General features: G+C 55.3%; 1 protein-coding gene across 2 annotated transcripts; it reads left to right on the top strand.

Annotated features, from left to right (window-relative positions):
- Positions 1-362: 362 nt before the first annotated feature.
- Positions 363-10,648, top strand: LOC100482856 (pulmonary surfactant-associated protein A). Of its 2 annotated transcripts, XM_002922415.4 has the most exons (7): positions 363-498; positions 3,989-4,054; positions 5,121-5,267; positions 7,164-7,358; positions 7,639-7,758; positions 8,735-8,812; positions 9,272-10,648. In XM_002922415.4, exons 3-7 carry the CDS (start codon positions 5,126-5,128, stop codon positions 9,646-9,648), a joined length of 912 nt encoding a protein of 303 aa, XP_002922461.2. In that variant the 5' UTR covers positions 363-498; positions 3,989-4,054; positions 5,121-5,125; the 3' UTR covers positions 9,649-10,648. The 2 variants fall into 2 exon arrangements, with proteins under 2 accessions (XP_002922461.2, XP_011227236.1); XM_011228934.3 differs by lacking the exons at positions 363-498; positions 3,989-4,054; positions 5,121-5,267 and having other exon boundaries at positions 7,187-7,271; positions 7,699-7,758.
- The last annotated feature ends 1,096 nt before the right edge of the window (positions 10,649-11,744 follow it).

Raw genomic sequence — 11,744 nt, 5'->3', positions numbered from 1 at the left:
AGTACAGGCTGGGATTCTCAGCTCTGCCTTACTTCTCCAGGTAGAGAGGCATCTGGGCGACTGGGGCCCTCAGTCTTTTCATCTAGGGTGGTGAGGCTGCCCTAGTGTCACCGCCATATGTACAATGCATGTGCCAAGGACCTTGGGGGCAGCCTGTGCCAAGCTCTGCAGCTGTGGGACTGGGGGGCTGGGTATGCCCAGCAGGCCAGCTGAGCCAGGATCAAGCATGTCCAAGGCTGGTTGTGGATTATGGCCAAAGAGCAAAGCTGGAGCCTCTAGGTGATACGGTAAGCAGTCCTGGGACCTGGGGCTTGGACAAGGTCCACCCCGCAGAGTAACAGTCCCGGCAGAGCCTGTCCAGGGCTTAATCCACGGCTGCGGGCATTGTGAGCAGAGAATGCGCAGGGTTCTTCAGGGAAACCATGCTTCAGATACTCTGGGGTCAGCTGGACAAACGTTTGAACCAGGTTCTAGAACTTCCAGGCTGTGCCCTCTCTGGTGAGTTATGGAACATCTGAGCCTGCTTCCTCCTCTGTTATAGGGAGTGAAGATGGACCCTTCCTTCCAGTGAGTCTGGGAGACATGTGATAGAAGAAAAGGTCTAGCTAGACTCTGGTACCTGGCAGTGGCTCGGGAAAGGGCAGTGGTTGATGCTACGCTTCTCCAGGGACGTAAGACTGAGCCAGGCTCTGTGGGCAAATAGAGATGTGGCACAGCCAGAAGAACCCTGACCAAGGGCGGCACGCAGGGCAAATTCTCAGACTAGGACATGGGAAAAGCGGGGGAAGCAGGAGAGGATTCACATGGATAGACCCTGGGGGAGTCGGAGCATTAAACTGTGGCTCCTGGTCTGTCGTGGAGCCTGAACAAAGTAGCCCTCTGTGAAGCTGGAATGAATGACCGGACACTTGTCTGCACATCTTCCGTTGGGTGCAGTTTTTCATGCTGCCACCAGAGGACACCAGAGGACAAAGCGGGCTCACATTTGACCTGGGGGATAGAGAAGGGATTTCTTCTGGGGGTTCTGTGTGTTCCAGGGGGGATGATGAGCCTCAGGGCTCAGGGACCCCCCTCCCTCACCACGGAACAAGAGGCCATTCAGAGCCCGTGAGAGGTCAGGACGCTCTTCCCCACATTCCATCTCTCTAGAACAGGACAATCCTGTTGAGACAGATTTCTCAGGGCTTTGGTGTGCCTGCGCCCCCTCTTTTCCTAGGGAGTGCTTCCCACTTGTTCTTTGTTAGGGGATTATTTTTCCCAAGGGGCAGGATCATGCACGTGACTGCTATCCCATGCAGGGCTCAAAGCCAACGTCTGTCAGCCAGAAGCTGTCTTTAAGCCCATTTTAAAGGTCGGGCACCTGGGTGGCTCAGTCGGATGAGGATCTGAACGGCTCTTGGTTTCGGTTCAGGTCCTGATCTCAGGGTCGTGGGATTGAGCCCCGCATCCGGGTCCACACTCAGCGGGGAGTCTTCTTGAGATTCTCTCTCTCCCTCTGCCCTTCTCCCCCTAAAACAAATAAATAAATCTTTTTTTTTTTTTTTTTTTAAGATTTTTTATTCCTTTATTCAACAGAGATAGAGACAGCCAGCGAGAGAAGGAACACAAGCAGGGGGAGTGGGAGAGGAAGAAGCAGGCCCACAGCGGAGGAGCCCGATGTGGGGCTCGATCCCGCAACGCCGGGATCACGCCCTGAGCCGAAGGCAGGCGCTTTAACCGCCATGCCACCCAGGCGCCCCCAAATAAATAAATCTTAACCAAAAAATAAAGGCATAAAAACGGAGTCCCATGGCAGGGTCATCATTATCAATAAGAAGCAGAACCCCAGTTGAGCATGGGGTGGAATTCAGCGTGTGTGTGCATTCTCTGTGCGTCCCCTCCCCACCCCACCTTGTGTGATAACGGCCGGTGCCCTTGATGGGAGAGGGGGAGGGATGGCTGGGCCTTCGGGGGCAGGGAGAAGAGGTGGCTGGCATCAGGCTCTGATGAACGGGGAGCAGTTATGTCTGGGTCTCAAATACTCAACTCCTCTTATGGAGGGAAGGTTGCAGACTTGGAAGCCAATCCTTACACGAGGACTCCAGGACCCACTGTTTGAGGATGGCAACCCATGTCCCCACCTCTCACTCATGGGGGTCTATAATGCCTGTTCAGGATTGACCTATCCACCCTGACCACAGGTGGCCGTAGGTGGCTGTGGGCCCCGTGACACATAGAGTGAGGTGACCTCTCTATTGTTCCTGAGCCAGAGGGAAGCTCAGAGTAGCCTGCTGGCATCCTTTGTTACACACACACAACCACACACACACATGCACACACACTTGGACACGACCCCCAGCCAGTGCCGACACAGGCAGAGGCACACATGGACAAACACACAGTCGATAGGATACATACGTGTTCTCCACAAGACCTGTAAGCCCCTAGACATAAAAGTCACGCAGACATCAACACACATGCCCATAGGATGTGTCCTAGGGACAGTGCTGCTGAGTTGCCCGGACAAGGCTTTTTGGTGGCAGCACATGTGGCTTGTGGCCGGGGGCCCTGCAGGGGTCACCTGCGTTAGTTGCACTCCTAAAGGCCCACTTTGAAAGTCCCTCCAGGCCTGGCTCCTGGCCCCGCGGTGTGGGGCCCCAGTGCGTGCGCTCAGGTCTCAGGCCGGGGCACGGTCATGCTGCTTGGAGGCAGAGTCCGGCTCTAGCAGAGCTTGGGGCCCGCCCGGGGGCTGCAGGGGCTAAGCGCCTCTGGCTCAGGCCATTTATGAAGACTGAATTCAGCTTTCTTTTTTTTTTAAGATTTTATTTATTTGACAGAGATAGAGACAGCCAGCGAGAGAGGGAACACAAGCAGGGGGAGTGGGAGAGGAAGAAGCAGGCTCATAGCGGAGGAGCCTGATGTGGGGCTCGATCCCACAATGCCGGGATCACACCCTGAGCCGAAGGCAGACGCTTAACCGCTGTGCCACCCAGGCGCCCCCTGCATTCAGCTTTTTATATTTATATTCATATTCATATGTTTTATATTAACACCATTCCCCAAGGAAACCAAGGCGTTTTGGGTCAAGGTTGTTTCAGGTTAAGTGTTGATTTGAAGCCAGGGTCTTTTTTTTTTTTTTAAGATTTTATTTATTTATCAGAGGGAGAGAGAGAGAGAGAGAGACTGCGTGCACAAGAGGGGAAGGGTCAGGGGAGAAGCCGACTTCCCTCTGAGGAGGGAGCCCGTTGCAGGGCTCAATCCCAGGACTCCGAGATTGTGACCTGAGCTGAAGGCATACGCTTAACTGACTGAGCCGTCCAGGCACCCCCAGACTTTGTGGTCCCCCCCCACCCGGGTCAGTGACTCACGGCTCTGACACCCCCACCCCCAGGCCCTCTGGCATGAGTAGAAGGGAAAGCAGCTTTAACACGCAGCGGTGGGTGGTCCCAGGACATCCTGGTTCTGAAAAATACAGATGCCAGGGAAGCCCTGCTCCACCGCCCCCTCCAGCAGAGGGCGACCCTTGGGCGGGTGTGTGGGGATACCGTCCCTGTCGATTTGGGCCTGTGAGTTAGACTTCCCCACACCAGTCGGTCTGGCAGGGTCTGGACCGGAATCTTCACCATTAACCACCTCTTCAGCCCAGTGAGGGGTAGTCTGGCTGCTGCCACTTTAGACATGAGGCTTAGGGTCGTGCCCAAGGGCTGCTTTCTTCTCCAGAGCCTACTCTGTCCCCATGCACAGCCTGTCCCCATGCACAGCCACCCGTGTCCTTGTCTGTGTCCTGCTCCGCTGCCCCCTCCCTCCTGTGGCTTTTTGCACCCAGGCTGGACCCGGGCGGGTACTTGAGAAACACTGGTGGAAGTGTGCACAACTGCACAGATGAAGGCCATCGGGTCTAGGAGGTTGGGTGGCATAGGACCGGGCTGTATTTGGGAATGAGAGTGGTGGAAATGGTCAATCCTTCTTTAAATCTAATGTCTGGCCCTCACTTGACTGTTTCCCACAGGTCCTTGAATTGTGAGTAGAGCAAAACAAAGAGGTGACCCTTCCTTAGAAGATGATTTCCTTTAAGGTAGGCCCTTGGGATGTGACCCCGGAGGCTGGGCCAGAGCAGCCGGGGAGACGCTAAACACGCTGTCCCTGTGGCCACTGGGCCTGGGAGGGTGACGACAGCAGCGGGGTCTCCGACCGGGCGTCAGAGCCGCCACCGTGAACATCCTGGGTGGCAGCCGCGTGGGGCTGTTACTCTCTGTCCTCGATGCTTTCTTTCTCTCTTCCCCTGGTGAGGGAAAGGGGGCTTGGCCAAGGTGGACTCCAGATGCTGACGCGGCTGGTGGCCCGAGGGACCCTGTGCCGGGAGATGCCCCACTTCGGGCCTCGGAGGGAGGCCTCCAGCTGCGAGGTGGTGCTCTCAGTATGAAGGGTCCGAGGGGTGAGGGAGGGCCAGCCAAGGGGACCAGGAGCGCACAAGGGAGTGGCCAGTGGACCGGAGGTTCGGGGAGTTTGCGCCAGGAAGTCAAGTGAGGGCAGAGCTCCAGGAAAGGGGGCCATGGCCCAACGTGAGGTGATGCTGATGGCCCGTGACTGGAGGCCTGGCCACTGCCCACTGACTCATCACCGCGCGGTCACTGGTGATATGGACAGGGGCAGAGTAATTTAAAATGAGTGTTTATCTGATTACTCCCACCTCTGATGCAATGAACTCAGTTCTCCTTCCGAATAAAATCCAGGGAAGCTGTTCCCATTCTCGGCACCCACCCACCCTCCGCAGGTGGCCGTGAGTCCACGGTGCTGCCCGGGCTGCCGAGATTTTAGAGAGTCACTACTGGAAATGAAATACAAACCATGGATGGAATTTAACATTTTCTGCTATCCACATGGAAATACATTTGAAAAAACACATGAAATTTAAGGCTATTTAACCCACTACTTTCAAAATAGTATCGTTTGAGTGTATAACCCATATAAAATGATCATAAATCACGTATTTTTCATGCATTTTTTCTTCTTATTATTAGATCTTCAAAGTCTGGTGTGTGTTTTACACTTGCGGCCCAGCTCGGTTTGGACGGGCCAGCTCACGTGCCCAGAGAGAACGTGGATTTTGTGCATTCACCGCGTTCTGTTTTCTTCCTTAGCACCCATGAAGGGCTCATCTCTGTGCTTCGGCGCATTCCTGGGTTCCTTACTGGGGACTTCCATGTCTTTCACTCCAGAGCGGACAACAGATGGCAAGGTTTCATTCAATCAACTCTTCCAGGAGAAGCTGATCTCAGAGGAGGAAGGTGCGCGTGGCGGAAGATGGGGGGAGGTGTCTGGGTTTTAAAAGAGGTTCTTGACAACAGTAATTTGGAGCTGAGGGTGGGCCACACCCCCCCCACCGATTGTGCCAGGTTCTTTGAGAAAGGGAATAGCTGTCGGGGGAAAGAACCACTATCCACTCTAGTCCTGTCCATTAGTTACTCAGTAGCTAGACACCCCCTTCCTCCGTCAGTCTATGTGGTGACTTCAAGATCTCCCAAGTCAAGGGGCTACGATCTCCCAAGTCTTGGTCAACACGGTGGGTGCCCTGCCCCAGGCAGCAGACTTATGCTGTCCAGCACTGCAGTGACCAGCCACACGTACCCAGTGAGCACTTGAGCCTGCCAGAGCAGGGGAACGGGGAACGTGCAAAGGGCTTGCCTGTGACTCTGAACCATGTGCCCGCCAACATCACCATGGGCTCCAGCAGCAGGAGCCGGGAGGCCAGGGAGGGGATGGCGGTGGGCAGCTCAGGGGTGAGACGTGTCCCAGGACGCATGGTTTGTCCTAGCTCCACCTGACCACCCCCCCGCAAGCCGTGGCCTCTGTGCTGCCTGGAACCAAACGGCTCCCCTCCCAGAGCCGAAGAGGCTGTGGAGCTGGAATGGCCCCAGGAAGGGGTCACATGGAGACATCCTTGTCTGGGGCTGATCGGCCTCCTTGCTCCCCTGGGGAAAGACCGCAGCCTGCTGTGTTCTCTCGTGCTGGTGGGCATCTGGGGGATGGTGATGGTGATACTGTGAACATGTCACCAGCCAGGACTGGGTGGAGGCCCAGGGGGGAGAAGTCTCCCTTTGCCACATGTCTCCACAGGTGCCTGGGAAGGGCTTTCATCCTTCACTGCTGGGAAAGCTGGTGGGGGGAGAGAGTGTCCCACCCCCTGAGACGTTAGCAGGTATCCTAAGTACCCCTCCACCTGAGTGCTCCGTGAGGGAAAGTTGCTGTGTAAACACGGTGGCTGCTTCCTGACCGGCCCCTTCCCAGAGAGAGGTCCTTGTGACAGGTGGGTGGAGAGGAAGCCTGGTAGCCTGCGTGCATATAAATGGTGCTGCCCACCTCTCCACTCCGACCTGAAGGCAGAGATCCACAGGGGCTCTGTGTATATGGGTGAGTTCAGCCCCATCCCTGTGGCCTTACCCAGGGCCTGGGTTGCAGGCAGTGAGAGCCAGCCCAGCGGTCACAGGCATAACTAAGGGCCAGACTGGGAAGGAGGGGGCTGCCCCATGTACCACTGGGGGTTGTTCCCAGAATCATAACTATGCATGCAGAAAGGTGGGCTTGCAAATACCCTCATTCCCCCCCGTGCTCCTTGGCCAGGCCCACTCTGCCTAGGGACTCAGTAGGGCCTGCCAGTGAGGAAGAGGAGAGCCTGTCAAGGGGAAGGGGACATCCCAGCAGTGGGGAGGGGAACCCCATTGTTGGTCCTGGTCATCTCTTATTTGTCCTCAGGAACATGGTCCCTTAGGCCCCGCAAGGAGGGTAGCTGAGAGTGTGAGGACAGAGGGAGGGAGTGATGCCATCCCTCCTCCCAACAGCCTGGGAGGGACAGGTCAGGATGGTCTCCAGGGCACAGAAGACAAGACAGGTGACGTGAGTTCCCATGGTCACACCGTGAGGTGTGAACAGAGACTGCATTAGAAGCCAGGCCCTCTGACTGTCCAGGTCCTCCTCCCCAGCCCTGGTACCACACCACCTCCAGCCACAGAGGTGGAGCGTGAGACCACGGATGATGCCAGGCGTTTCCAAGGGCAAGCTGGGTCTTTCCCAAAGTCCTGCCCTGGCCCTCACGCTGGGCCACGTGCCTGAATCTTGACAAAGCACAGCAAAGGGAAAACCTCTGCAGACGCTTTGGATGAGTCAATAGTGCTTTCTTTCCGCAGGAGGAGTCTCTGGGACAGAAGCCATGTTGCTGCGCTCTGTGGCCCTCACCCTCACCTTGCTGATGGTTTCCGGCATGGAGTCTGATGTGAAGGATGTCTGTATTGGCAGCCCCGGCATCCCGGGCACTCCTGGATCCCATGGCTTGCCGGGCAGAGATGGGAGAGATGGTGTCAAAGGAGACCCTGGGCCTCCAGGTACTGGCTGAGACCCTACCCTCCACTGAGGGACAGTGGCCTGCTTCTGGGAGGCCCCCCTGTCCAGGGCTCTGGGCTGGGTCCCATGGTCAGCGGGATGGCGGGGCGTGGTGGGGGTTGCCTGGGGGCCTTAGGCTAGAGCAGCCCTGGGGAGGTTACCCTCAAAGTGCCCACGGGGTGACTGATGAGTCAGCTCAGCGGATAAGGGAGGTCCCTTCACATCAGCCCCAGCCCTGCTGTGGGTGATAAATGCCACATCCATGTCCCGTTCTCTCTGCAGGCCCCATGGGTCCCCCTGGAGGAATGCCAGGCTGTCCTGGGCCTGAGGGGACGACTGGAGCCCCCGGCATTGCTGGAGAGCGTGGAGAAAAGGGGGAGCCTGGTGAGAGGGGCCCTCCAGGTGAGCAGGACGGGGCAAGAGGGGCCGTAGCAACACGGGCACAGAGCCCATGTGACCAGTTACATGAGGGATGGTGGCATGTCAGACAGAACCATGGAAGTCCCCACAGGCGTCCTGCTCAGCCTAAGTGAGAGAAGATGAGGCCGAGGAGAGGAGTCAGAGACGCCTGGGTAGTGGGTCACGGCGAGGGCTGGTGGGTGTCGGAAGCCCTCCACATGTCATGACAGCTGATGGGCACACGCAGGGCGTCAGGTGTGGGATGCGGATGGTGCCGGGAGGCAGGAGGGCACTTCCTGGGGCTGAAGCACTGGGGATATTCTGAAAGGTGTACAGGCTTCTGTGGGGTCTAGGCAGATGATGGGCATGGGAGCCCCACATACAGAGGGGAACCCCAGAGCTCGGAGCGGTGACCAAGGTCAACCAGGAGCGCCGAGAGAGCCACGTGCTCTACCTCCCCATCAAAGCAACTTCCTACTTCAGGGTTTGAAATCCTGCTTCCTGGACAGCTGCCCACTAGTGACTGGGCTGCTGGGTGGCAGGTGGGGAGGGGTGGGGTTGAGGGAGGATGATGGATCAGGATCGGGGGTAGAGACCACGGTGAACGCCTGTTCTGCCAGGCAGGTAGATGATTCCATGGCTCAGCCGGGCCAGAGAGAAAAGGACGGGTAGAGTTTGTCTTTGGTGGAGGGAGAGGGAGGGGACCTTGCCCTCAAACCAGAGAAACCCACAGGAGTGGGCAGACAGAGCCCCTAAAGGACAGGGCAGGAACAACGGGCAGGCCGGGGCTCAGCAGGTACAGGGCTGCGTCGAAGGACAAGGGTGCAGGCCGTGTGGAGACACACTCCGGGGCCTGAGTAGTGGGTATGGACAAGTAAAGGGCAGAATGCCAGGCTTGCAGCTGCCATCGGGCCAGGTTAGCCACAAGTGGGGATCTTGGTTGGCTTGCCCCTGATCTTGGGTGTGAATCTCTTGACAGGGCTTCCAGCTTCTTTAGATGAGGAGCTCCAAACCACACTCTACAACTTCAGACATCAAATCCTGCAGGTCATGGGAGGTAAGGGGCTTCCCCAGGGCCTTATAGCACAGAGGGTTTCCCCTAAGTTCCCTCTATTCCCAACGTCGGGCTCCAGAACCTCGACAAGCAGGCATGGCTGTGCAGGTCTTGGGGAAAAAGAACGATACTTCCCTATCCTGATGTCTTTGAATGGCCCCGAGCAGACAGAGGAAGACACAGACCAGCTCCCTATGTCAGGGGAGTTTAAGTTCTCTGCGTATCTTGCTTTCTATTGAATCTCAGGAAATGGCAGTTTCTGGCACATCATCAATGGTCAATCAGTAATTGTGCAATGGGTGAACGAATGCATGGAATGATGAGAGCAGGGAGGGGTATCGAGGAAGACTCGGGTTGGCAGGGGAGGAGAGGCAGAGAGAGCACGAAGACAGGGAGCCCGAGCGAGGGACAGGGACTTCGAGCCGGAGTGGTCGGTGGCCTGACTGGGTTCCTCTGCTCCAGTCCTCAGCATGCAGGAGTCCATGCTGGTAGTGGGAGAGAAGGTCTTCTCCACCAATGGGCAGTCGGTTAATTTTGAGAACATTCAAGAGTTATGTGCCAGAGCAGGGGGCAGCATCGCTGTCCCGACCAGCCCGGAAGAGAATGAAGCCATTGCAAGCATCGTGAAGAAGTATAACACTTATGCCTACCTGGGCCTGATGGAGGGCCCCGACACTGGAGACTTCCTCTACATGGACGGGGCCCCTGTGAATTACACCAACTGGTACCCAGGGGAGCCCAGGGGGTGGGGCAAGGAGAAGTGTGTGGAGATGTACACGGATGGGCAGTGGAATGACAAAAACTGCCTTCAGTACCGGCTGGCCATCTGTGAGTTCTGAGCAGGCCCCAGCCCCCAGATAGATAGGGCCCTGCTTGCCATCCAGCCTCCAGCCGGAGGATGCGTCTCATCTCTGAGATGCTACAGCTCCTTCCCTGCAAAATGTATTCGCGGCTCTTAGAGAGGGAGGCATTCTTAGCCACTCCGCTCCCTGGGCAGGCCCTGAATCCTCACCCCCATCATGAACCAGGAATCAGTCTGACATGTCCCCCCACTCCAGCCCCCTCTCAGCCCTGCCCTCCAGGCACCACTGCTAACTTTGCCCTTGGACAAGAGTCGGAGACTTCCTTCTTCCTCCTCTTGTCGGGTTTCTTTGTTGCTAGATGGCAACAGTGAGGTCCTGGGTTGGAAGTTCCCTCCAAAATCACATACAAGGTGCCTGCTTCCTGGCCCCTGTCCTCTCACTCTGCAGACCACCCACTGCCCAGCCTCATCCAGATTCGGCAGTTCTGGTCAAGCACAATGATAGAAGGGGGGGGACCTCTGGGGAATTCCACCTGTGTGGAGCTAAGGACGCATTTGGGGTGATCTGGCAGCCTGGAGCCTCTGACGGCACACCCGGTGGGTGTCTCCGAGAGGTCAGAGGGCTGGGTGGTGCCTCGGCGTGCTGGAGGTCAACCTAACCCTAATAATTGCCGTGAGTCTTGGGTTGCCTCTCAACGCCCTGACAGAAAAGCAGCCAGTCTACACCCCTAGGGAAGATCTCACCCCCGACCCCAGATATAATCCAAGTAACTTCTGGCTGATGGACATGTCCCCACCCCATTTTGGATCTCATTGTGATGTTCACACCCCTCACCACACCACTGGCTGTTGATTGAGCATATAAATAGCATATGTGCCAAGTCTATGTGCCCAGAACCTTGCCAAGCACTTCTAATACATCTTACGGAATATGATTCAATCTTTACACCATGCCATGGGCCCAGCCTGATTTCCCCCCATTTTTCTATGAGGACACAAACTTAGAGAAGTTAAATGTTTTGAACTGTATTGCTTGGGGCAAGCGGCAGAGGCTGTATTCAAACCTATCTACCTGGACCTGAAATTCATGCTTATAACCACCTCGCCTCTCACCGGACAGAGGTGATTGAAGTATAATAAATCATGACTGTGCTGGCATGAGTTTTCATTGCTTTGGTTTCATGAAACAAGACATTCCTGCACTTCTAGAAATCAAATTAACTCTGGCTCTGAGCCCCCACTTACTTGAAAAATGGAAAATTCGATCTCAGGTAATGCCTTCTTTGTTGGGTGGGAGGGGCAACCTGCTTTCCACCCTAAGTTGTACAGATGTATGGCAAGCCACAGAAAACATCTGGAAGAACGGCATCTATGTTGATGGCCGGCATTAAGATAACTCCTGAGCTAATTCTACATGGTTCTGGTGTGGGTGGTAATATCATGCCTTCCATTTTCCATTTAGCCACCTGAATGTTTTCCGTAGCCCAAAGGTGGTGGCATCCAGGGCTCTGTCCCAGCCTCTGTGAGCCACCTGAGTCTCAGGTCCGCATGGAAGGGGTCCAGTCCCCATGCGCCAGGGATGTGTGGGAGTCAGACCATGTCTCTACTTGCTTGAGGAGGTGATGGGCACGTACGTGTCCCACCTCCAGGAAGGTCCCCCACCATTACATCTTCAAATGCTCTCCCTTGCTGCGTGTACTTCTTTTCTTGGACAAAAGGAAGCTCTGGCTCAAGTCCCACAAACCCAGGTGGGAATGAGCAGGAATATTTCTCCACTTTTTCAAATGTGAAGTTTCAATCTGGCCACCCTGCCACATGTGCTTAGGGCCCAGCATACACATTACTGAGCCTTCCCCAAAATGCAAAAAAGCAAAAACGGGAAGGGTATTTTCACTGTTTTATAGCTAAGCAATTTAAGCCTTTGATAATTGATGTCTTCTCATTTCTTATTCGTTTTACTTTTATTTACTTTATGGTTTTATTTGCTATGGTTACTATATCATTTTTATCACTTTAAACTAATCATCCCTGGTTTATAAGGAAACTATTGATTTTTTTGTTATCTTATATACAACCATCTTTTGGGATTCTCATTTTCCCCCCAATATTTCCAGTATAATTGATTCTCTTGTA

This window comes from Ailuropoda melanoleuca, chromosome 6 (assembly GCF_002007445.2).
Source record: "Ailuropoda melanoleuca isolate Jingjing chromosome 6, ASM200744v2, whole genome shotgun sequence".
Lineage (NCBI taxonomy): Eukaryota > Metazoa > Chordata > Mammalia > Carnivora > Ursidae > Ailuropoda > Ailuropoda melanoleuca.
The sequence above is the reverse complement of the archived record's forward strand: the minus strand, read 5'-3'. Positions and strand labels throughout refer to the sequence as shown.

Bases quoted from the DNA above. Each gene is read 5' to 3' on its own strand.
- LOC100482856 (XM_002922415.4), top strand. From the start codon at position 5,126: ATGAAGGGCTCATCTCTGTGCTTCGGCGCATTCCTGGGTTCCTTACTG. The intron at 5,268-7,163 runs GTGCGCGTGGCG...TTCTTTCCGCAG, and splicing joins GCTGATCTCAGAGGAGGAAG to GAGGAGTCTCTGGGACAGAA. The intron at 8,813-9,271 runs GTAAGGGGCTTC...CCTCTGCTCCAG, and splicing joins AATCCTGCAGGTCATGGGAG to TCCTCAGCATGCAGGAGTCC.